Source organism: Pelophylax lessonae (assembly GCF_965119305.1).
Source record: "Pelophylax lessonae genome assembly, chromosome: 3".
In the NCBI taxonomy this organism is placed as follows: domain Eukaryota; kingdom Metazoa; phylum Chordata; class Amphibia; order Anura; family Ranidae; genus Pelophylax; species Pelophylax lessonae.
Window position 1 is genome coordinate 219345736 of NC_138770.1, and position 26990 is coordinate 219372725.

Here is a 26990-nt window from a genome sequence, read left to right on the forward strand (position 1 = left end):
GGGTAGTGAATTACAACCATCACACAACTTTATGGGAGGAGAAAAATATTCAATTTGTAGTACTAAAAATGATATCGCAATTTCAGTGACTAATATAATATACTTAAAACGGTGTCAGAATTTGCAGGTAGACTAGCCTTGTACTAAGGGAATCCTTTGAATTGTATACCTGATACAAGGCCATGACATAAAGCAATTGGGCTGAGAATGTAGATAGCAAACGTCATAAGTGCTATTTACCCAATGTAGTAACATTGCCAGGGGACCCTTAATGAATCTATATATAGAAGATTGTTTAAAAAAATAAATACTTCTCTAGTACTTACTGCTAGCAATCTAAAGTTGAAAGGGGGGGGGGGTCGTTAGTTGAATAAGGATTCCTACCACAATACACTGAGATTTTCATAGTCTTTAATCATGTACGAAATATTACCAAACAGCTTCTGGAACTAGAATTTGACATACGAATGAATCTAGCCATAGATATTGAATATTCTGTCACCATGTTGAAGCGGGGCTTTTTTTTTATATATATATATATATATATACATGCGGATAAATATGAAAATGATCAACGCTACATACATTAGGATGTCATTTTATGCCAAAAGCAATGGACAGTTATAGATTTTTTTGTTTTATATTTTAATATCACTTTACATAAACAAAATGTAACAGATTGACACATAAAGAGATCCAGGCTTGCACTGTACCAATTAATTGACATGACGTGTAACAAGATATCACTGCACTAAAAAACCGGACTGGACTTTGGGACGAAGAGCTTGCACTTTATACAGGGGAAAAAAAGCACACTGAAACCAGTAAATAGTCTGTTATGTGGACGCTTAGACTGGAAGGGTACAATGTATTTCACATTTGGGTACACATTTACTAGAACATTCTTGTCATCCATGGAAAAAAAAAAAAGAGCTTGCTTCCTTTCCCTCTGCACCCCACCCCAAAAAAACACATATATGCAGTGATCACAATTCCACATACCCCTTTCACTTGTAATATAGCTATTTACAAAATCAACAGTACATTTTTTTCAACTAATACTTCTGTATTTACAAAAAAAAAAAAAAAAAAAAAAGGCCGCCTGAAAAGACATGCAGATTGAGACCTCTAATTAGTGGTTCATTAAACCCTACACGGTTGGCATTTGGCCTGGCAAACTCTTCTCATGCACTCTACAATCCCCTTATATTTTTTTTTCTACCAAGCCTGAAGAAAATAGCAAAAAGGGTCTCATTCTTCATTGTTATTCCGTCCCGGCAGCTTTAGGATTAGATTCGAAGTGTTCATTAATCTCTGGAAGTCTTTTTTTTTTTAAATATGTGTTTAAACGTACCATTCGTTAAAATTTGATGAGAGCGTGCTGTGACTGGACGTGTGATGTACTGCTGAGGAGGAAGGGGATAAGGAACTTGTGGTCTGGTTTTCTGAAGTAGGAGACACGATTGTTGGGGGCGTTGAAGATTCATAGCCTGAGCTGGCTGCTGGAGAAGGTTGGGACCCCTGGGAAGATGATTCGTGGACCTATAGAAAGAATAATAAAAAAAAAAAATGAATCAGACACACAGCAATCAACCAGATCCCTAAAGATCTACATTTAATGGAACAAAGAGTTAAAAACTGGGAAAAAAAAGACATCCAAAATCCCCAAAAAAATAAAAATAAAAAAATAAAGTCCTTCTAGTTAAACCAACAAAAAAAATGAATTAATAAGTAGAAAACCCTCTGTAATTAAATAACCCTCATTAAAAATAGAAAACCTCCATAATAAATTAAAAAAACTTCTTTATAAAAAAAACCTACACAATAGACAGAAGACACAGTAATGAATAGAAATCCTCCTTAAAGAAAAAAAAAAAACTCCATAATAAACAGACAACCCCCATATAGAAAATCCCATAATAAATAGAAATACTCCATACTAAATAGAAAACCCCCATAATAAACAGACCCCCCCCCTTAATAAATCTAAAACCTCCATAATAAACAGACCCTCCTCCTCCCCCAATGATAAATAGAAATCCAAATGGACAACCCCCATAGTAAATAGAAAAACCCCATAAAAAATAGACAACCCCTATAGTAAATAGAAAAGCTTCATAATAAACAGATAACCCCATACTAAAGAGAAATTGTTCATAATAAATGGACAACCCCCCTAATAAACAGGGAACCTATATAAAAAAAATCCCCCCCCCCCCCAATAGGCAGAAAACCTCTATAATAAATAGACAACCCCCATAATAAACAGGAAGACAGGAAGCCTATATAAAAAATTGACCCCCCCCCCCCCCAATAGGCAGAAAACCTCTTGAATAAATAGACAACCCTCATAATAAACAGAAAACCGTTATAATAAATAGACAATAAACAGAAACATCTATTAAAAAAAGGACAAGCTCCCACTAATAAGCAGGAAACCTCTATATAATAAATAGACCCCCCCCCCCCATAAACAGAAAAACTCTATAATAAATAGGCAACCCCCATAATAGAGAGAAACCCTTTATAATAAATAGTCAACACCCATAATAAATAGAAAAACCTCTATAATAAATAGGCAACCCCCATAATAAATAGAACAACTCTATAATAAATAGGCAACCCCCATAATAAATAGAACAACTCTATAATAAATAGGCAACCCCCTTAATAAATAGAAAAACTGATGACTGATCTTCTGGGATCCCTTTAAGATCCCTTATTTCTTATTTCATGAAGATCACAATGGAATACAAGAGATTGGAGACGGTCTGTCATATCAGAAAAGGTTTTTTTGTGGCTTGCACAGTGGTTTGCCTACACAAAAGGAGGCTTCATCCAGTGCTGAAAACCTGGACAGTGGGAACTGGATGCCAAACTCTCTGCCTGCAGCTTGTATAGTAAAATAAACAAGGCGACAACTTACTGCTTGAGAATTTTGGTGGCTAGAGAAAACCTTGTTTGGGATGTGGTGGCAGACAGACAATTGTAGGCACATGATAGAAGACTTTAGCCACAACCATAAGAATCACTATAGTTCTAAGAGGCAGCACAAGACTCTCTGCTCTGTCTATGGCAGGGAGAGATGATAAGTTACCTTCATGTGTTTTCTGAGGGAGCTCGGGTGGGTGTAGGACTTGTCACACATTTTACACAGATAGGGCTTGTCTGAAGTGTGGACGTGCATGTGTTTTTTACGGTCGCTGCTATTTGCAAATCGTCTGTCACAGCCTTCAAACTCACACTTAAAGGGCTTCTCACCTAATGCATAAAAAAAAAAACAAAAAGATACATACATCACAATCTGTGTCTGCTTTAAATATTCTAACACATAGTAAAGCATTGGAAACATTTCTTTGTATATAAAAAAAAAAAAAAAAAACGTATTTATGCAGTTATTTTTATAAGCATATTTGCTTCCATTATTATTATTATAATTTTTTTTAATATTTGTCATCAATCACTCCAAGATTGCTCTATATAAAAATAAACATGTCACAATTTTATCAGCCGGATGGATTGCATATTTATTTTTAATTCCGCAGATTTATATTAAACTTGCTTTAAAAGTAAAAAAAAAAGTATCAAGAGAATTATATAAGCAAATGACCAAAACAAATAAACAAACAAAAAAAAAACCCCCATACACTACTAACCCCCCCCCCCCTTTTCTACACAGACACAATAACACACAACCACTGTCAAACCCCCAGATCTTCCCCAGACTTCGGTAGCATTGCTTTGATTGATGGCACGATCCCCTAACTCGATTTTTTAACAAATATTTGTCAATTCCGAGTGAAAATTGGATAATTGAATATTTAGCACAATTTTCCGCGGTAATACAATTAAGGTTATCCACCTCTCAGGCAGATTTGACAAGCAGACAAGTTTCTCTTTTTTTTTCTGCCAGAAAAGCATCTATAAATAAAATCACGATGGGAAAACAGACTAATATTTCTAGGCAGCTCAACTATTAAATAGGGAAACTAAAACGGATACATGGATATAGAAAATTGTGCTAGAGTATATTCAAATCACAAGTAACAAAAAAATTGTAAAAATGAGCTGGGTTACAAAGAAAAAAAAAATGTTGCCATTCGTTGAGTGTTGCCATTATGAACAACACAAAAAACATGCATATAATATTAAAAACATAATATAGTGGTAGGTATAATAAAATAAAAATGATATGGTGATGGTTACTATAAAATTTGTAAAAATAATAATATAGTGGTAGTAATACTAAAAAAAAAAAAAAAAAATAAAATAATAATAATATAGTGGTAGGTATATATTAAAAAAAAGATTATAGTGGTAGTAATATTAAAATAAATAATAATATAGTGGTAGCTATAATAAAAAAAAAAGAATATAGTGGTAGTAATAATAAAAAAAATGTATAGTGGTAGTCATAATAAATATTAATAAAGTGGTAGCTACGATAAAAAAAATAATATAGTGGTAGTTATGACAAAAAATAATATAGTGCTAGTAATAATAAAATAATAATATAGTGGCAGTTATGATAAAAAAAATAATAATATAATGGTAGTTATAATAAAATAATATAGTAATAGTTATGATAAAAAAATAATATTATGGTGTTTGGATGAAAAAAATAATAATATAGTGGTAGGATAAAAAAGTACCACTATAGTGGTAGTGATAATAAAATATGAATAAGATAGTGATAGGATAATAATAATAATATAGTGTTAGGATAAAAAAATAACAATATAGTGGTAGTAATAATAAAATAATAAGAAGAATAGTAATAGGATAAAAAAAATAACAACATAGTGGTAGTAATAATAAAATAATAAGAAGAATAGTCATTGGATAAAAAAAAAATATTATAGTGGTGGGATAAAAAAAATAACAATATAGTGGTAGTAATAATAAAATAATAAGAAGAATAGTAATAGGATAAAAAAAATATTATAGTGGTGGGATAAAAAAAATAACAATATAGTGGTAGTAATAATAAAATAATAAGAAGAATAGTAATAGGATAAAAAAATATTATAGTGGTAGGATAAAAAAATAACAATATAGTGGTAGTAATAATAAAATAAGAAGAAGAATAGTCATAAGATAAAAAAAAAAAATGTTATAGTGGTGGGATAAAAAAAAAAATAATAATATAGTGGTAGTAATAATAAAATAAGAAGAAGAATAGTCATAGGATAAAAAAAAATATTATAGTGGTGGGATAAAAAAAATAACAATATAGTGGTAGTAATAATAAAATAAGAAAAAGAATAGTCATAGGATAAAAAAAATATTATAGTGGTGGGATAAAAAAATAACAATATAGTGGTAGTAATAATAAAATAATAAGAAGAATAGTAATAGGATAAAAAAAATATTATAGTGGTGGGATAAAAAATAACAATATAGTGGTAGTAATAATAAAATAAGAAGAATAGTAATAGGATAAAAAAATATTATAGTGGTGGGATAGAAAAATAACAATATGGTGGTAGTAAATAATAAGATAGTGGTTATAATAAATATTAATATTATAGTGGTAGTTATGATAAAAAAAGTTAATAATATAGTGGCAGGATAAAAAAATAACAATATAGTGGTAGTACCAATAAAAAAGTAAGAGTTTTTGGGGGGGATAAAATAAAAAATGGGTACCTGTGTGAGTCCTTTTGTGGATTTTGAGGTTTTCTGACCTGGCAAAGACTTTCCCACATCCAGGGAATGGGCATGGGAAGGGTTTTTCCCCCGTATGGACTCTGATGTGGTTGACCAGTTTGTATTTGGCTTTGAAAGGCTTGCCTTCTCTGGCACACTCTTCCCAGAAGCAGATGTGGTTGGACTGTTCGGGTCCCCCAACGTGCTCCACCGTGACATGGGTGACCAGCTCATGCATGGTGCTGAAAGTTTTGTTGCAGGACTTTTTGGGGTTGGACAGTTGCTCGGGCTCAATCCACTTACAGATGAGTTCTTGTTTGATGGGTTGCCTCATGTATCTGAAGAAGGCCCCCGCTCCATGGTGGGCAGCCATGTTCATGTTCATAGGGCCATAGCCATGGAGTTGGGTGGAGGCATAGTGTTCGGACCTGGGGCTGGTGACTTGTCCATACTGGTCTGGTCGGCCATACATGTCCCCAGAGAAGCCCAGCCTCATTTGCCCGTTCACCACGTTGGGTGAACCGTGCCCTGCAGCTTGCTCGTGCAGCCCAGGGAAGATGAGATGTCCGGCGGCGTCGGTGTGTCCGTGAGGTCCCCCGAACCCCCCTGCCGAGGCGAAGAGGCTGTGCTGGGCGCTGGCTGCTTCTCCGAAGCCCCGGTTTCGGAATAGAAAGTCCCGGGTGGAGTTGAAGGCTGCGCTGGAGTAGGAGCTGACATGGCCCGGGTGGTGGTGGTGGCCCAAAGCCGCGGCGGCATAGCCGGGAGCCTGAGAGGTGAACGCGGTCTGTTCGTGCCCGCCGGGGTTGATCTTGAAGGCGCCCATGCCGTCGGCGAAGGGGTTGATGCCCAAGCCCACCTCGCGTTCCGTCACGTCCCCGGTGGAGTGGTGTCGGGAGGAGCCGAAGGTGGTGACCCCTATGGCTGGGTATTGGGGTCCGGCGTCCAGGAGCATGGCGAACGTCCGAACTCGGGTGGATGAGCAGAAAAGAAGAGGGCCAACACACAGGAGGAGACCGATCTAGATCGCACCGCTTCTTCTTCACATGGGCGACCAGATCTCAGCACAACTTGCCACGAGCAGATCTTTGCATGGGAATGGAGTTGACTTTTTCTTTGCACCCTCTTTTTTTTCTCATGCACAATATTGTCTTTTTGCGGTTTATCTTCCTGGGGAGAAACTTTCACCTCCTCAGCCGGGCGTTGAGCTGGAGACTGATAGCGGCAATCATTCCTGCAGATAAATGAATTGAAAGGACGACTCGTTCCCCCCTTGATGAATGGGAGGAGGGGGCGGAGTCACGTGCAGATGGACGTCAGCGCCCATTGGTCCAGGCCCTCTCCCCCCTTCACCCCTGCCTCTCCAGCTAAGGACTCCCAGAGTCCCAAACGCCTCCTGATTGGCCGCCTCCACTCATCAATCCCAGGTATTGTAAGGGAGGCTGACACCGCTTGATGACAAACAATGTTTTTAGGAGTAGCAACTTTTTTTTTTTTTTTCCTCCCTGCCCAAATTCTACAGGAGGGGAAAAAAAAAATTCTTCCAAGACCCCCTTTACTTCATTTCTCCACATCTTATTCTTGCTGTTTTCATCCTAGACCGACACTCCCTTTAATTTTCACAATATTGCCTCCTGTCCTGAGATTCCTTCTCACCTTCCCAAACCTCCATATACGAGTCCATCAGTATGCTTACAATTTCCAGGGAGGTGAATTTTCTGGATATCATACCCATGTCTTGCCATTTTTCAATGCTTGTATTCTGTACCCATCACAACACAGGTGGGTGAGAAGCTTTTTTTTTTTTTTTTTTTCTTCATTTTTATTTATTTGTGATTATTTTTTACTTAGCCATTGTTTATTTTTTTCCTATCGGTTTATTTAGTTCAGTTTTGCCTTCACTTTTTTATTTATTTTTTATTTTTTTTATGCATGATTGGGGTTTTTTTTTTGTCTTTTTTTTTCGCTTCAAAACGGAGCAGTGTAAATTTCCTGACTTTTTTTTTTTTTAGTTCACAAATCAGTCACCCTTGTCAGAATTATTGAAATGTCCCCAACTAGCCACACCAGGACGGTGGAAGCAGCATTGGCTGCCTTTGTTAGTGACCAGGTTTTTGATCGCCAGAGAAAATGTACTTACCTTCAGATGAGTGAGCAGGAAAAGGACTAACACTCTCTTTGATTTGCTCTGGAAAATACAGACCTTTGCATTCAGTGCAAACATACAACACTTGCTTGTCTTCCTGCAGCAAAGCTCGATTAACCTGTCTATGACCATATATTCTTTTTGTCCTGTGTACAAAAGCAGCCATGACCATATATTAAAGTGTTTTTTTTTTTTTTTTTTTTTTTTTTCAATGGTGTGAATATGTGACTTTGCATTAGCCCAGACTAGGCTGGAAAGCAGACTTGGAGACTGCCATAGGCTTCCCTGCTTCCAGTGGCCCTAGTAGACATTTATCTGACTATAAAAGAGTGACCCTGGCAGTACTTTTCATCTGAATCTTGCAGAAAACCCCTAATATTGTAAAATGTCCCTGGCACTACTTTTTTTTTCCTAAACGTTTTAGAACGTCCCTTAAGAACATCATTGGTAGTACATTTATTCGGAATATTATAGAATGCCCCTGGCAGTACTTTTTATCTATTATATCTATTGCAGTACCTTTTATCTGATTATTGAAGAATATCTCTGGCACAGCTTTTTATCTGAATATTGCAGAATGTCAGACATTTTTATTTAGACATTGCAGAACATCATTTGTAGTACCCTTTATGTGACTAATATAGAATGTTCCTGACTGTATACTTCATTTTGACTATTGGAAAAATGTCCCTGGTGGAACTTATTATCTGAATTTTGAAGAACGTCCCTGACAAGGCTTTTTATCTGACTATTGTAGTATGTCCCTGGCATTATTTAGTTATTGTATTTGACTGTTGTAGAGTTTCCCTGGCATGACTCTTTATCTGACTATTGTCGAATGTCCCTGGCAGCACTATTTATCTAGATATTGAAGAGTGTCCCTGGCAGTACTCTTTATTTGACTATGGTATAATGTCCCTGGCAGGACTCTTTATCTGACTATTGTCGAATGTCCCTGGCAGCACTATTTATCTAAATATTGAAGAGTGTCCCTGGCAGTTCTCTTTATTTGATTATGGTATAATGTCCCTGGCAGGACTTTGTATCTAATAATTGTAGAATGCCCATGGCAGGGCTTTTTATCTGACTAATTTAGAGTATCCCTGGTAGGACTTTTTAAATGAAGAATGTCCCTGGCAGGACTTTTTACATGTAGAATGTCCCTGGCAGGACTTTACATTTGAGCATTGGAGAATGTCTCTAGCCTTTTATTTATGCAGCCATTCTTCCCTCCTCTGCATATTCATTAGCTGTAATTATTTTCTAGTAATAGAAGCCTAAAAAAGCTGAAGCAGGATCGGAATCATTCCATTTAGCCTTTGTTAGCTGCCTCAATGAATCCTTGCAGCAGCAGAATCTAAACTCCAAACTCTCACTCCTCATTCACAAAGAAACTTTAGGCCGTCTTTTCAAAAGGAATACTTTGTAAACAGTGCAGGGCAGGTAGCACTTTAATTAAAATAGAAATGGTCTCACTTAACATATCCTATTCATAAAAGCCAGTGATGAGAAGCCACATTCCAGGGCGGTGGAGATCAGCATTCCTGTTCACTGGATATTCTGCCTGCCATACCGGGATGGTGATAGAGAACTGTACACACCATGTATACATCGCATCCTGGGTATGTTGCCAGGGGAATAGGGTGGCATACCGATGCCAGGCTTTTTATTTGTGTATATATATACATATATTCAAAACAAATACGTAGGTGTGCGTATATTGACATGTGGCTTCTCATCATAAAACACTGTATATTGCATATGTATTTACATATACACACTCATTTGCATATTGGTACATTACACGCGCACACACACACACACACACACATATATATATATATATATATATATATATATATATATATATATATATAAGAAATTCCATTCACATATATATGTAAATATCTTTAATACACACACCTATATGTATACAGATGCAAACCAGTCCTTTACATACATATGTAAAGGTCCATAATGCCTGTATACACAGAATTATGTATACACATGCAAACAGTCATTTGCACATTTATGTAAAGGCCCTTAAAACACCCGTGTGTATATGTGCACATGCAAATAGTCATTCACATATATATGTAAAGTCCATAATACACCATATTTGTATACACATGCAAAAAGTGAGTGTCATATATATATATATATATATATATATATATATATATATATATATATATATATATATATATATATATATATATATGTGTGTGTGTGTGTGTAAAGGTCCATTAAACACATACACACACATATATATGTATACACATGCAAATAGTCATTGACATATATATTTGCAAAGGTCCATAATACACACACACATATATATATATATATATATATATATATATATATATATATATGTATACACGTATACAAAGGTCCATAATACACACACACATATATATATAGGGCAATAATACACACGCATATATGTATACACATGCAAACAGCCATTCACATATGTAAAAATCCATAATACAAACACATATATGGATGCACATGCAAATAGGCATTCACATATATATATGTAAAGGTTCATATTTACACCATATTTGTATACACATGCAAACAGTCATTGACATATATATGCAAAGGTCCATTAAAAACACCCACCCACACACATATATATATATATATATATGTATACACGTATACGTATACATACATGTATATATATATATATATAGGTCCAAAATACACACACACATATACACATATATGTATACAAACGTACACAGTCATTCAGGGCAATAATACACATGCATATATGTATGCACATGCAAACACGCATGCATATATGTATATATACATCTAAATGTCTATATTATATATATATATATATATTATATATATATATATATATATATATATATATATATATATATATATATATATATATATATATATATATATATATATATATATGTATATATATATATATATTTATATACACGCACGGAAACACATGAATACAAATGCAAATACTAATTTACATACATATACAGTATGTATACATATTCAGTTTCTCTCTATATATATTGGTGTGTGTATATCCTTTATGCACACACATATGTTCACACATGTAGACATTTATCTGCCTAATGTGAGAATTCACTCACATATATGTGTACACATGTACACAGGCATCCCCATACATATGAATGCTAATAGTACTATTGACATCCAAGCAGATGTCCCACATGTACCATCCCCTTATGGATCAGAAGAGGTGTGGAGCTCCATCACAATGCAGGTCGGTTAATGGATATTTAGGGAATGTGTCTAAACTTACAAGAGAGAGGGAAAAAAAGTTGCAGAAGTTATCAAGTGGGATTTGTGGCGCTCTCTGCAGGGAAGGAGAGCTGTGCTAGTTCAAAGCCACATGCACCAACGTGACAATATAAGCCATTAAAATATCATCCTGACGGCTCATTTCTGCCTCATCATGATTTCTCCTAACTGATTTCAGAAAGCCAGAAAAGGAAGAAATGAAGGATGACAGCATGGAGGAGCAGCAAAGGGTGCTGGTGTCAACCCTCAAGTCCTGGGAAGATCTGAAGGCCGTTTGGCAACAGGTGGAGGAGTAACCACGGTAAGACAGGCTGGGGGCCATCAGTGGTGAGGCTAGCTCTCTGTACATAGCCTAGCCCTGGCCAGCCCCATTTCCATCCCCTCTCATGTAGATGGGCCAGCCATTACTGATAGCCTTTCACATGGAATGTTTGTTCAGAAAATCTTTTGTGTCAGCCTTTAATAGCAATAATCAGTAAGAAAAAGAATATCTTAGGTGAGAATAGGTTAGGAGGCTCTATTTCCATGCCAATGGGCTGTGGGAATGGGAAGAACAAGCTTCCGCTACAGCTTTGAAAAGATTGCCTCATCTTAGCATTGCCTGGGGATGGAAAATTAGGATGGAGGGGGAGAAAAAAAAAAGGAATCAATTCATTGGCTTTTATATTTAATTACCAGCTCCATTGTCCGCACTGATTAATACGTTTTACACTTGTTTGCTGAGTTTCCAAAGTCTATATATGATGCATTGACACAAGGGTTTTCTTCCATCTCCACCTATGGGGGGATGACAAGACACATGATTTCATGTATTTATGGAGGGCAAACAGGTCACATCCAGCTAGACAGATACTGGTGAGGGCAAGGAGAGCTTTAAAGGAGCTTATCAGATTTAATTAAGTCTGCGATTGTTTTATTCTCCATAATGGGGGAGGATCTGATTGTTCTTCGCTCTAATGCGAAATAATGCCAAATTAGCAGATACATTTGGGTTTGCAATCTTTTTTTTAGGGCAAAGCACAAGCAAGATGATGATGAGTGCCAAGAAGTGCGAAGTTAATGATCTCTGCAATTTAGACTTGTGTGTGTGTGTGTGTGTGTGTGTGTGTGCTGCCTTTTGTTTTAAAGAGACACTCAGAACATAGGCCCTCCTTGCCTTTTTTTATTTGTATTTTCTTCTGCTGGAAATGCAGTTACTGCCTATAGATAGTGTTGAAGGATACATCTATTGAAGTCACCGACTTTTGAAATGCCTTAGAGTTTGACCCCTGACCCCAGACCAACCACATGTGCACATGGTGAGTCCAGAGGATGGAGAAGTAGGATCAGGGGAAGAAGAAAAGCTAGGAAACGTTTTGATTTCTGTGTCCAGTGAATAGAGTGATGCTTTATGTACAGTCATAGGACAGAAGGTTTGTCCCATCATTAGGCTGTCTTCACACTTCCATATGGACCTGCCTTGTCTGACCAAACATTGCCACAAGTTTATCCAGGTGCTGTTATATGAGACACGTCCAAAAGTGTCAACAGCAGCAACTTGTTCCCTATAAGAACAGTTTTCCATTCATTTACTTCGCATTGATGTCTTTTGAAGTCCGAAAAAAAAGTACAGAGCAAGTCAAGAGCCCAACTATATATATAGAATAGCTGCTAGGCACATATGGCTAGGTATGTGTTATTTTCCTTTCTTTCTTTCTTTCTTTCTTTCTTTCTTTCTTTCTTTCTTTCTTTCTTTCTTTCTTTCTTTCTTTCTTTCTTTCTTTCTTTCTTTCTTTCTTTCTTTCTTTCTTTCTTTCCCTTAATCTCATATATTCCCCAAAACTTCTGTAAAGGAAATAGCATACATCGTCAATTCCCTATCTGGACATGATCCGTTCTCGCTCTATTCACGCCGAGGAATATTTCAAACATATGTAGACCAAATGATGCGTTTTAAAATGGACACAAAGCACAGCGCAAGTTCAAATCTACAAAATGCAGGATGACTACAAATGCACCATTTAAAACGCAGCACAAATATTGCTACTGGAAAATGAACTGACATATGGATCTATATGTAAGAACATTATCATTAGTATCATTATTTATAGCTTGAGTTCTATTAAATGGGATAGGTTTTCATTTATGGACTCTAGCCTGATTTACTAAAAAGAGTTGAAGAAATGTACACAATATTTCAATTATCTAATCATGTGCAGGTAAAAGAAGCGAAGAGGAGTAGGCTTTACATATGATTGGCTAATTAAAGTGAAATCACAGAATTTATTGTGCAAACATTCTCATCTTTAGCAAATTAGCCTCTATATGTGGAGTTTAGTTAAAAGGTATGTTTTCTTTTGCCCATCCATTTGCCTTTACTATACAGTAGGGAAAAAATATATGTAAATAGAAACACATACATATCTCTACTATCTATCTATCTATCTATCTATCTATCTATCTATCTATCTATCTATCTATCTATCTATCTATCTATCTATCTATCTATAGATAGGTAGATAGATAGATAGATAGATAGATAGATAGATAGATAGATGTGTGTTATTATATATATATATATATATATATATATATATATATATATATATATATATATATATATATATATATATATCCCCAACTGTATGGTAAAAGCAAATGATGTGTATGTGTGAGAGAGAGGGAGATACATATATACATATAGATTTATATGTCACTGGCATATCTTGTGTGGTGTAAATGTGTTTACTATTTGATACACATAAAAAAAAATAATATTCTATCAGAAATAGGATTGAGGAGCACAATAATTTAATACCAGTGAGGAATACATGGATTGTTTGGCTTGTGTGTCTATATTTTCTATCCTACAGAAAATTAGAATATCAGCATATACAGTGCAAATTAGTTTAATATTAATGTAGAATATCTGTCTTTTAAGGTGTGTGTGTATTTGATATCCTATATACAACATTAGCATATGAGCAATATGGATACAGTGCAAATTAGTTTAATGTAAATTTTAAATATCTGTCTTTTATGATGTGTGTTTGTGTATTTGATATCCTATATAAAATATTAGCTTATCAGCAATATGGATACAGTGCTAATTAGTTTAAAGTAAATATAAAATAACTGCCTTTTATGGTGTGTGTGTGTGTGTGTGTGTGTATTTGATATCCTATGTACAACATTAGCATATCAGCAATATGGATACAGTGCAAATTAGTTTAATGTAAATGTAGAATATCTGTCTTTTATGGTGTGTATGTAAAGTACATCAGTAAGTTGTAAGTGAAGTTGACTGCATGCCTTGTAACCAGGTTTACAGTCGAGCCTTGTACTAAGAAGAGCACAAAATCCAAAGGAATGCGAGCAGGAATCCCTAGCTGTGTGCCATCAGTAAGTGGAAACATGACCAGTACATTGAAAATCATAGTCAGAAATCCTTCTGGGAAATCTGCATGCAGAGACTGGTCATGCTTCAAATGTGTGCCATACCATTTAGATTTGGCAAAGTACATCCAGATCCAATAAAACGTGCATTATTAAACAGTCAGAGGAAATGGACTTGCTGTATTACTTATTAAAACATTCAAATCTGTTTCAATTTTCCAGGATGGACTCTGCACCAGCTCCCATAGCATTGCTCAGAGTAGCACAGGATGGCTTGCTACATCCCCCTAGCAGGCAGGAAAATATTAGGACATCTCAGAGCTATAATGAAGATCCCAAGTAAGTTTAAAATATGCCCTGGTGGAGGCTCAGGGGGGACCATATATTTCTGGAGCTTTGTTTGCCAGTTAACTTGCACCAACACAAATCACTGACATAACACCCCGCCACTAGAATGTGCTTAATCCCGCTCGCTGGTCATTCATTTGGAGCTCCTAGAATTAATATTTGACGGCTCTCTCATTGTAACATCCACCCCTGACCCTGTTTGACTGCATTGTCACATTACTCTATGACATATTCATCTGGAATTCATTTACGGACGATTTGATTGGAATGAGGTTTGACATGTATTGGATCTTATTAAAAAAGAACACTTTGATCTTGCTGATGGGGTTTACATGATATGTACCATCCTTACTAGGGATACCATGCTTTCACAATGTGGTGGCTACCAGGTTTCTGCACAATGAGCCCTGAGCAGTGACTGGTGCTGACTGACGCCTCATTTGACAGATATACCTTAATCTGAAAGCTGATCTGTCACCAAACCTTAGGCTAAGGAATACTGATCACCCACCTATTACTCCCTAGGTGTCTATCTTAGCGCCACTAATGCAATTAGAGCGCAAAACACAACTGAGTGCCGCAAACACAAGGTGCTGAGTGCTAGGTTATTCAGAGCACTTCATATTGCCATGTATGCCTCACTCCATACCCTATTCCGGTATATCTGCACTTATACAGATAGAAACTTATTTAAAGCGGTTGCAAAGTACATGTGATTAAGCAACTCGAATAGCAGCCCCAGCTATCTTAAAGCGTTTTTGGGCAAGGAAAAGTATCTAAACTGTACCTAAATAAATTCAGTGAGACTAATATGTGTGTGTCTGTGTTGTGTGTATTAGTATATATATATATATATATATATATATATACATATATATATATATATATATATATATATATATATATATATATATATATATATATATATGTATTTTTTTTTTTTTAAATGCTTCACAACACTGGAGCTCTTGTGTATGTGTGCGACATTTGCAATATGGATGTACAACATAGATATAGTAAACACAGAAAAATAGAAAAGTGTGTGTCTGTGTAGGAGCCCAGTGTGAAGTATTATCTAGTGGTGACACCAAGGCCAGAAATCTGCTTTATGATTTTGATGTTACATTATGTTATTACTGATGTTTCCATATGTTGGTGTGTTGCTGTTGTTAGAAATCTCACGCATTTTCTATAAGAGAACAGACCAATAGCCCAGATGTTTTGTGTCTCCACTGAGCAGTCACATAGAAGAGGCCCTGGCCCATGCACAGACCGATCTATGAGATCCCCAGGCTTGCAGCAGGCCACGATATATTAGGTAAGATATCTGTCCGCATGCTGAATCTACAAGTTACCTCGACAAAGTTGACTACACCGATTTCCAGGCTTATCACTGCCAAGAATATGAATACCATCCTTTTTGTTTGCATTTACACCAAGTAAAATGTAACATGCTATCTTTCCCATTTTTCATTCCAATAAAGAGAAGTTGTTCTGGATCTCACAACTGTTTTGTGCGTGCTATTCTCTATGTATTTCTAATGTCTCAAATAAACATGAGAACTGTAAATACAAATGACACCTTTAAATGAAGAAATACCATAGCTAAAATTGCAACTTCTATTATTCCTTTTATTCATCCCTGATGGAAAATCTGAAAATAATTCGTCTTATATGCAGCTATTGGTATTGATCAATTACGTGGTGTCAACATTTTCTGTTATCTATGTATCTAAATATCGATCTGTTAATATTGTACAATTTTAAGCTCAAAGGAAAGGAGGATTTTTCAGCCTATTTACTTCTATATTTCCATTTCCAGCCAAGAAAAAGGTAGGTATATTACATCTTGTGCTTGTGTAAGTATGATGCAGAGACCGAAAATCTGCTGCTTTTGCTGAGCAAAGTTTAATCCAACAATAGGATTTAAATTAATACGAAAGAAACACTTTCTCAGTTATATATATATATATATATATATATATATATATATATATATATATATATATATATATACACTCTGGCTAGGCACATTCAATTTGTGCGTATCTAAATAGTTTAATCACTTGTAACACAGCAATAATTGGCAGATTTGAGAACCTGCTTGTACTTTGATACCTCCACAGAGGGGCTTAAACATACCTAAATAAATAAATTAGTAAATGCATGCAGTTTGTCAAATTTGGCAAATTTGAAGGAGAACACGAGTTTGTATATTCTACAGAGACATACACATACACACATCTCTCTATAGTCAAAAAAAATCTTCTTCAGGGATCATTTCTTTTTTTTTTTTGTGTGTCCAATATATTGTGATTCTTCCTTTGTAGCAGATGTGTATTCTGAAATATATCGTCTAGGTAAGTAGTGACAGCTGAGAGGGTCCAGTAAAATGTACTGCAATCAATGTGTAAACAACTTCAACACTTTTTTTTTTTTTTAAATAATGAATATTGTGGTATGAAGTTGCGCATTTGACAAATCAGCAAATGTCATTATAGTGCGTCGGTGCTTTTAGTTTTCAGCATATAAATTTGATACATTGAAATCATAGCACTTTCAGGACAGAAAATATTATATATACATATATATATATATATATATATATATATATATATATATATATATATATATATATATATATATATATATATATATATAAATTATTTATATTTTTAATAATAATTATTAAATTATTTAATAATTATTCTTTTTTTTTTCCAAATTTCTGCTGCAAGTGATAAACTAAACACAGCTCCACTCTCTCTATCTAGTACTTCCTGCATGCAAAATATTATTTCACTGGTTATTAAAATAATAATATATGTGCAAATCAAGATATATGCATACTTCCATATTTTGGAAATTACAGCCTAATACCAGTATAAAAAAAATGACAGTTGTACCATTGGTAAGACACATCAAACAAAAGCCTTGGCATTCACATAGAATTGGCACAGATCCTAAAATGTCCATTTGTACATTAGCAAAAAAAAAAAAAAGAAAAAAAAAAGAAAAAATATTTTTGTTGTGTATAGTAAAAATATTTTCTTCTACGTTTTGATCTTTCAAATTTTGGTCTGTTTGAACAACAAAAAAAAAAAAGAAAATAAAAAGCGTGTCTGAAAACACCAGGCAACAGTGTTGTTTGTGAGAGGGGGGAGCAAGGCATGGTGCCCAGCTGTGCGCAGGCGCAGTGCTGAGCCCCCCCACCCCCCTTAATCCATTCAGTCTCCAGCAGGACCTGTCAGTGGTGACGTCAATCATGTGGAGATAGCCAATCATAGAGAGCGGTTATTGTTGAGCTCTCTGGGCAGTAGCAGTGTCTGTGAATCTCTATTCAGTGCCTCAATGCTTCCTGCTGCTGCTTCTCAAGCGTAGGGGATTCCACTTAGACATAAAAGAAAAAAAAAAAAAAAAAAAACTTGAAAAAACTTTTGGGAAAAAAAAAAAGTTTTTATTTTATTCTTTTCCCACAGACAGGTGATTGTAGAATTAGCTGCAATAAGTGTGGAGGCTTTGGGGGAACACAGTGATGGACCCTGCATTCTCCAAACGGAACCCGGCGCTGAGAATTGTAGACTTGGCAGGGGCTCATCATCATCATCATCACCACCACCCCCCTCAGACTATGACAGGCTTCCCGGGGTACGTGGGTCATTCCCACTCAATGGCTCATGTGCACCCTGGGGAGTATGCTGCTGATTCTCGCCTAGGGCCAAGTCCTGCATTCCGGCCAGAACACATGGGGCACCATCCAGCGGCCCTCAAACTCAGCCCTGCCCATAACCACCACCACCATCACCACCACCACCAGCACCACCATCATATGGCAGGCCAGGCTGAGGCTGCCTCCAGTCCACCAGGAGCATTTGTCCCGGCTCCCTCAGCAGCTGCTGTCTCCTACACAGCTCAGTCTATCCCTGCAGGTAGGGACTTTCTAATAGGCAGGGATCTGACAGTTCAAGTGATGCCAGGGCTGAGTGATCAACACTCTGCGGCAACCTCTCACCATGGCATGTTTGTCTCAACGACAGGTAGCTACCCTGGGCAGCATGGCCACCACGCGGAGCCTGGAAACCATCCCTACTTCTCTGGACCTCATCATGAGCAGCATTCCCATGCAACCCCAGGTGGCCAGCCTCTAAACGGACAGATAAGATTGGGGCTACCTGGAGATATGTACAGCAGCAGGTCTGATCATTTCACTCAATCAGTGTCTAGGACAGATCCTTTCTCCTCCGCTTCTCTTCAAGGCTACGCTGGCATGAACTTGAATATGAACCTAGCTCCTCACCACGGACCAGGAGCCTTCTTCAGATACATGAGGCAGGCGATCAAACAAGAACTCATCTGTAAGTGGCTAGAAGAAGAGCAACTGCCCAAAAAACTTTGCTCCAAAACTTTCAGCACCATGCATGAGCTGGTCACCCATGTCACGGTGGAGCACGTTGGGGGACCCGAACAGTCCAGCCACATCTGCTTCTGGGAAGAGTGTGCCAGGGAAGGCAAGCCTTTCAAAGCCAAATACAAACTGGTCAACCACATCAGAGTCCACACGGGGGAAAAACCCTTCCCATGCCCATTCCCTGGATGTGGGAAAGTCTTTGCCAGGTCAGAAAACCTGAAAATCCACAAAAGGACTCACACAGGTCAGTACCAGCCTCTCTCCTTTGCATGCCATTCTAGGCTTTTTGATATATTAGAGACACTTTACTTTTAGTGCCACATTGCATCGCTTTTTACAACATCGAGCTTTAATCGGCCATATAAATAAATTGATTATAATCCCCAGAGATGCTTTATGACCGCTTCCATCTTGTGACCTGATTGATTTAAAGCTCTGGGGATTGTAAATAAATCAAACCAGGGGGAAAAAAGGGAGTAAATACATTCGTACACGTGGTTGTAAACTTTCATTCAGCCTAATTAATATTTATGAAAAAAAAAAACACTACACAATTTATACCAGCATCACAAATGGGATTTTATGGTCAAGATAAACTATTAAATATGGATTACTGGGGCGGTGAGAGCTGAACATATTTAGTTATAATTCAATCTGACAACTGTCTATTTTCCTCTGTGATATACAAATGACATTTTCTGGGTATTGGTTTGCTTTAGGGACTCTCTTAATATTATTTAGGAGGCACAAAATTGTATCTATTAGTATATTTGGAATAGTGTTTGTAAATATTTATGTGTGTGTGTAGGTTCTTTTTTTTAATGCATATGTATTTATAGAGAAAAGGAATATATATCCATATGTACATCTACAATGTGTGCATATCTATATATATTGCTTTTTTGATTTTGCAATGTGTTTGAATACATATCCACATGTACATCTACAATGTGTGCATACCTATATATATACTGCTTTTTTTATTTTGCAATGTGTTTTCTTATTTTTCTTATATGTGTGTGTGTATAATATATATATATATATATATATATATATATATATATTTTTGCAATGAGTTTAATAACTTATCTTAATACATGACCTTTCTAACAATGGTCACCCCCACTTGTATGTGATATTTTCAGTACTTTATCCCATTCATCATAGCAATGCCTTCACCTCTACACGTGTTCCCAGCTCATTTTGGAGCCCTCAGCGTTTCTCTCTATGTTTTCCTGGTCTGATTGCTTTGCATTCCATCCCATTTATAAGAAATGACAAATTCGCAGTTTTGCTGCTAGTTGTGAACAGGTGCTATGCATCTTGGAGAACATGTTGCCTTTGATGACAGGCTGTCTCATAAGTAAACAAACTTTCTCCTGCTCATCTCCTATTCTGGAGTTTGCCATGCAGAACATCACCACCCTCCAAAGCAAATCTAAGCAGCAAACTCCAGGCTCTGGGGGCAGAATATGGGGATTTTTTTTTTTTGCTTTATTGTTATACACAGATGCAAGTTTTATCTCTCTGGTGATGAATTAGCCTGCGTTATAATCCTGCAGGCTCTTTACAGCCCTCATTTTCTTTTTCAGCGTTTAGAAGTGCTGGGGAATAAATAAGGAAGTTGGATTGTGCTTTAATTTGTTGCAAATGATTCAGGAAACAGAGAGACAGAGTTACAAACCTTACAGAAGAGTGGAAAGTGCCTGTAAAAGTTTTAGAGAGGTTTAAGAGATTGCTCTCCAGTAAAAAGTAGCTGCAAAAAAAACAAGCAAACATATATATATATATATATATATATATATATATATATATATATATAATTATATAATCTATATAAAGATATTAAAATGTATGTATATATATATATATATATATATATATATATATATATATATATATATATATATATATATATATATATATATATATATTTATTTATTTATTAGTGATTATGTCTCTATCAGGATATTACAGGTATTACAGTATATGTACATATATGTATGGTCACATCTCAATAAATATACCACAGTATTTTTACATATATGTATGATTTTATCTCTATAAAGATATTACAATATTTATACATACATGTATTATCATATCTCTAAGATATAACAGTATATGTATATATACACACACATAGATAGATAGATAGATAGATAGATAGATAGATAGATAGATAGATAGATAGATAGATAGATAGATAGATAGATAGATAGATAGATAGATAGATAGATAGATAGATAGATAGATAGATAGATAGATAGATAGAAATTTCATTATATGAACATATATGTATGATCCTATCTCTAAAAAGATATTACAGTATATACATATATGTATGATCCTACCTCTGTAAAGATATACCAGTATATGTACATACCCTATCTCTATAACGATTTTCAAGTATATGCATATGTACAAACATGTAATATCATGATCATATCTCTATGTAAATATTACAATGTATATATATATATATATATATATATATATATACATTGTAATATTTATATAGAGATATGATGTACATTTAGATATATGACCATACCTGTATGAAGATATTACAATATATGATTATGTATGTATATATATATATGATTATGTACACATATGTATGATGATATCACTATAATTTTAAAATATAAGTGTATATATGTATGATCACATCTCCATGATATATTACAGTATATGATTGTGTACATATATGTATGATCACATCTCTGTACATCAATTATAAGTTATTTTTCTTTCTCTGACATTATAGGGATGAATCCCTCTGAGTGAAGTTGAAGGAATGTTTTCCTTTGAACTTATTTGCTTTTTTTTAACTTTCAAACATTTCGCCTTTTTTTAGTAGATCTCAGTCCCTGATCGCTTATTTGTAGCTGACAAGTGTTTCCTGTTTTCTTATTTGTCTTGCAATCTTCTCTCCCTCAGCATTAGTTATCATTTAATAGCTCTATTGAATAATAAACCATGCTGACAAGGAAAGCTTAGTGTTTACTGCTGGTAAGTGGAATGTCACCAGCACAGACAGCAGTGCTGAATGGGATGGGGGTATTTATGGGCAGACACTGTTGTGGCGAGATATTAAAATACTCTTCACAATCTCACACATTAACGTGGATGATTTTCCCATGAGATTCTCAAGTTAGAGCCGGGATATCATTTTATAATATGCTTGACTGGTATTTAAGCAGAGCAGATGGAGATCAGCTCAGCGTTTAGCCTGCCAGTCTGTAGACTGAAGGTTGGAGCATTGTGTGCAGGGATGGGGATGTCACTACACCAGGGCTGTGTGGGAAATGGCTGCAGCTCAAAATGTACACTCTGAATCATGGGGAAGCTAGGACTTATTACACATTGCCAGACACAGCAAAATAAATACATGGAAAAGCCAGGCCTAGCACACAAACAAGCCAAGCTAGGCCACGTGTGTTGTAGCAGAGAATAGACTTCATTCACAAAGCACTAGGATAAGGATGCTTATTTTCAGAGTGACGGTTGCTTTAAGCTAGGTCCAATGAGATCCTGAAATGACAGTCACATGGCTAAAATAAAGATCTCATCACTATGCTATAGTTTAGAGAATTGAGCCTTTTTCAGCTCAATTGAAAATCTCTACTGGCTTCAGATATACAATCAAATTTAGGAAAACAATAAAAAAAAAATGATACCTTAATCTAATTGAAATATTGAAGGGAGCAAAGCCTATAGGGAGCTTCAGTCTTTAGTAAATCAGTCTCATAGACTGATGTTTATTGTTGCTAATAGCAACCAGTAAGCTTCCCACTGTCAGTGCAGAGTTGACAGTTCTACAAGCTTTGTGATCGGTGGTGAAGGACAATAAGGCATCTTTTTTTTTTTTTTGCTAGCACCCTTTGCATACAAAGCGTTTAGGTATGTCTCTGTGGGTCCTGTCGGTAGCATATGACAATACAGAGTCAGAATGTGGGGACCCCAAGTCTGTTCTATATCTAGATCAGGACTCTTCCCTCTACTTGTGCTGAAGCTGTCTATAAATGTCCCAAAGTGTCCATGGAGTCTTAAAAGTTAATTTACTAAACGTTTGCCAGCTAGAGATCCTGGTTCCCTTCAATCAGACAGTCTGGATAGGAGGCATTAAGAATGTCTTCTGTATTCAGTGGGCCTATGGTAAATTCGTCCCATGTGTAGCACCAGAGAAGGTTTAAATAAGATTTTCTGCAGTGCTAGTGACCCCTACATTCGTAATACGGTTATGGCCTTCCCTCTGAGACTATCAGAACTTCATCTAATAAAGCCATGCAAGGAGCAATGATGATAAATAACCTTTGGGTAACTAACTACTCAGCCTGGACCATTGAACAATGGTTTCTGATTGGTTTCAACACTTTTCCATTTACTTTAATGCGTTATTATTTTAAATAAAGGTGATTTTAATCATTAACACAGATTACAATGTTTGAATGTCACAATTATAATCTTTTAAGAACTGCTTTTAGATCCTAAGGGCTGGACAAAAAAAAAATGCTTTCCCATGTGAAAGCAAATGATGAAGAATCAGCGCTGTGCAAGAAATGCCATCTCACCATAAAGACGCCACTAAAGCTGCATTGTGTGTAATTGCTGTAGGTTACTGTCTCTTAGCAATAGGCAGTGCAGTCCATCTGTATGACTACTATCACACTACAACCTGCACATGAAATATTCAGAGCACAGGGCAGAAAACATAACTGATCTTTTCCATCCACACTAGGCTTTAAAAAAAAACGCCCGTTCCCTCGGTAGAAAAAATGCTCATAGTTTAAGCTCAGCATTTTGAGGCAGGAATAAAAATTCCTCCTGGTTTGCATTTTTGATAGGAGCTTTCTGGCAGAAAAAAACACTAAATCTCTGCGATTCTGCCCACGATTCCAAGAGGCATCTCTCAATTTTGTTTGAGTGATTTTCCCACAATAAGTCGGATAACAATCGCAGCAATATTGCGCCATGACTGGGGTGCTATTGAAAGTAATGGGGATCGCAAACTCTCCCCAAATTTTGTGGTGATTCAGAATCGCAGGCAGAATCACATCGGTTCTGCCTGCGATCCAGAACGCCTAGGTGTGAACAGAGCCTAAACTGCCCTATGTAAAACACAACGCATATGAGTTTTTGTTTGTTCCAAGGTAACTGTCATTTTTTTAAGCCCAGAGTGCATGGAGCCATATATTTTTGTACAAAGTTTAGGCGAGTTTTGGAAAGCTCCAATCAAAAACACAAACTTGAAGTTTTTTTAAGAATAAAATATGTCTCCAACATCCTAATGTGCACGGTAGACACATAGGAAAACATTTAGCTGCTTTTACAGGCAAAACACAAAACTCCTATAGAAGAAAGGTCTTTTAAGCCAGTCTGCCTGTTTTACTTCTGATCAGAAAGTCATTTGGAAAGAAGAACTGGGTTTTATTTACTTAAATCCGGAGTAAAAAAAAAAAAAGAGAAGCACAAAACTAGAGTTGGTTCTACAAACCGACCAGAATGCATGTTTGATTTTCCCATAAAATCCAACCTGATTGCTATTATTGTTTTGTGCTGAGGTTTTACTTCTGGCATTATAATGATCTTCTTCTGCTCATTGAAGTGTACAATGTCTGTTATAATCATTATTGCTGGTAGTACATGCTGATATATTATGTGTGCTAATTACGTCATACTTCCAATGACATATGAGGCAGTGGACGAATGTAACCGTCAAGTGTGTGTGTGTGTGTGTGTGTTCACAATTGTACCAGCATATCATTTTTTTCTGAAGAGTAAGCAAAGTGTCTGAACAATGTTGCAACCTAAGGAATTGATGATGAATAAAAGAAGGGTAAAATGATGATTGTTTCAATGGCTGCTGTAAGATGATTGAGATTCTTGAAAGTCTTACGTGCTGTGCTTTGTTTTTTTTTAGGGGAAAAGCCCTTTAAGTGCGAGTTTGAAGGCTGCGACAGACGCTTTGCCAACAGCAGCGACAGAAAGAAACATTCCCACGTCCACACCAGCGACAAACCGTATAACTGCAAAGTGAGAGGCTGCGACAAATCGTACACACATCCGAGTTCTTTGAGGAAACATATGAAAGTTCATTGCAAATCTCCACCTCCCAGTTCAGGCTATGAATCCTCCATCCCTTCCCTGGTGTCCCCTTCCTCTGATTCAGGACAGGACCCTGCAACCACCTCTTCTCACACTGAGCGCCTGTCCTCCTCCTCCCAGGCCAACCTGAGTGAATGGTATGTGTGCCAAGGCTCAGGGGCAAGTGGCATCCCTACCCCCCCTAGCCACACTCCTTCACCTGAGCATCGAAAGGCTTCTTACAACAACTGTGACTCTAGGCCGAATTACTAGAACTCCTCTCAGCCCAGTGCTACTTGCTTGGGGTTTCCTAAATGAGAAATACTGTGTTTTCTAATGACTGGAGAGATCGCCCTTGTCTGTGCCTGTTATGGAGTAGGGAGTGGGCTAATGAATGGGACTGGTGGCTAGCATCAATGCACGTGGGACGTGAACACAAATTCTAAGCTAGATGTGTGTGAAACTTTGGAATTGGACAAATAAAATTTCTACCCATCCTGTGTTTAATCAGACACTATTGAGAATTCACTGCCCTTTCTGATTATTACTGATCACCTTGCAGGATCAATCTAATCAATGAGCCAAAGTCATTTAATTATTGAGGGTTCCCAAACGCTGCCCACTAGTGTCTTGCCATGGTCCCTCCCACGGTGTTCTCAGATCTTTGTTAGCTGCAGTGCTAGTGCTTTTCTAAACTTGTCATTCTTTTGTTACTGCTTTGTATAAAAAGAACAACAAAAGTATTTTATTAGTTGTCATGGTCAGTCAAATGTATATACAGAGCGATCAGATGGCTCCAGGCTGGTGTATATATTTCTTTTTTTCTTTTGGATGGAAAGGGACCAAACCTTGCCGCATGGACTGTTCTATAGAAGGTGTAATTATTTTATTATAAAAATGTCCTTTTCTTTAAACGCCAGCGGTGTTCACAGTGATGTTCAAAATTCCGTATTGTACAGACAGATTTATCAGACATGTTTGTGACGTCTTACTGAGTTTTCAAAAGAGGGGCGACTTGCAAGAACATATTTCATGTACTGTAAAATAAACCTTTTTTTTGTACCAAGGAAATCTGAATTGATGCTTTCACTTAAGTCAGACTGTGGTATATTAGCCACTGTGGTATACTATATGGTATATTATTGGAGCTTACTCTTAACTGTGGTATACTATGCACTGTGGTATACGATGTGCTATATTATCGCTGCTTACTCTTAACTGTGGTATACTATGCACTGTGGTATACTATATGGTATATTATCGCTGCTTACTCTTAACTGTAGTAGACTATGCACTGTGGTATACTATATGCTATATTATTGGTTCTTACTCTTAAGGCAAACTGTGGTATACTATGTGGTATATTATTGGTGCTTATACTCCTAACGTTGGTATACTATGCACTGTGGTATAGTATGTGGTATATTAATGGTGCTTACTCTTAACTGTGGTATACTATGTTCTCTGGTATACTATGTGGTATATTATCGGTGCTTTCTCTTAGGTCAAATGTATTGTATACTAAACACTGTGGTATAGTATGTGTATATTATTGGTGCTTACTCTTAAGTCAGGTTTATTGTATACTATACACTGTGGCATACTATATAGTATATTATTGGTGCTTTCTTTTAAGGCAAACAGTGGTATACTATGGGGTATACAATTGGT

The 26990-nt window shown here is 36.3% G+C and overlaps 2 protein-coding genes and 1 long non-coding RNA gene across 5 annotated transcripts; 2 read left to right on the top strand and 1 right to left on the bottom strand.

Moving 5' to 3' along the window:
- Positions 1-542: 542 nt before the first annotated feature.
- ZIC1 (Zic family member 1) lies at positions 543-6747 on the bottom strand. Its single transcript, XM_082252258.1, has 3 exons — positions 5650-6747; positions 3098-3261; positions 543-1542 (listed from the first exon to the last, which is right to left on the bottom strand). Exons 1-3 carry the CDS (start codon positions 6599-6601, stop codon positions 1345-1347), a joined length of 1314 nt encoding a protein of 437 aa, XP_082108384.1. The 5' UTR covers positions 6602-6747; the 3' UTR covers positions 543-1344.
- Positions 6748-7161: 414 nt separating this feature from the next.
- LOC309549475 lies at positions 7162-16182 on the top strand. Of its 3 annotated transcripts, none has more exons than XR_014225021.1 (4): positions 7162-7428; positions 11277-11399; positions 14696-14812; positions 16062-16182. It is a non-coding gene; the product is annotated as an uncharacterized lncRNA (long non-coding RNA). The 3 variants fall into 3 exon arrangements; XR_014225022.1 differs by having other exon boundaries at positions 16018-16129; XR_014225023.1 differs by having other exon boundaries at positions 15995-16122.
- A 1973-nt stretch (positions 16183-18155) lies between these two features.
- LOC309549474 (zinc finger protein ZIC 4-like) lies at positions 18156-25774 on the top strand. Its single transcript, XM_082249777.1, has 2 exons — positions 18156-19473; positions 25156-25774. Exons 1-2 carry the CDS (start codon positions 18357-18359, stop codon positions 25590-25592), a joined length of 1554 nt encoding a protein of 517 aa, XP_082105903.1. The 5' UTR covers positions 18156-18356; the 3' UTR covers positions 25593-25774.
- The last annotated feature ends 1216 nt before the right edge of the window (positions 25775-26990 follow it).

What these genes read in the sequence shown, in the direction of transcription:
- ZIC1 (XM_082252258.1), bottom strand. Translation starts at nt 6,601, where the DNA reads ATGCTCCTGGACGCCGGACCCCAATACCCAGCCATAGGGGTCACCACC. An exon ending in CCACAAAAGGACTCACACAG is followed by an intron (nt 3,262 to 5,649) that starts GTACCCATTTTT and finishes TTTATGCATTAG; the next exon opens with GTGAGAAGCCCTTTAAGTGT. An exon ending in CCCTCAGAAAACACATGAAG is followed by an intron (nt 1,543 to 3,097) that starts GTAACTTATCAT and finishes TTCTTTCTATAG; the next exon opens with GTCCACGAATCATCTTCCCA.
- LOC309549474 (XM_082249777.1), top strand. Translation starts at nt 18,357, where the DNA reads ATGGACCCTGCATTCTCCAAACGGAACCCGGCGCTGAGAATTGTAGAC. An exon ending in CCACAAAAGGACTCACACAG is followed by an intron (nt 19,474 to 25,155) that starts GTCAGTACCAGC and finishes GTTTTTTTTTAG; the next exon opens with GGGAAAAGCCCTTTAAGTGC.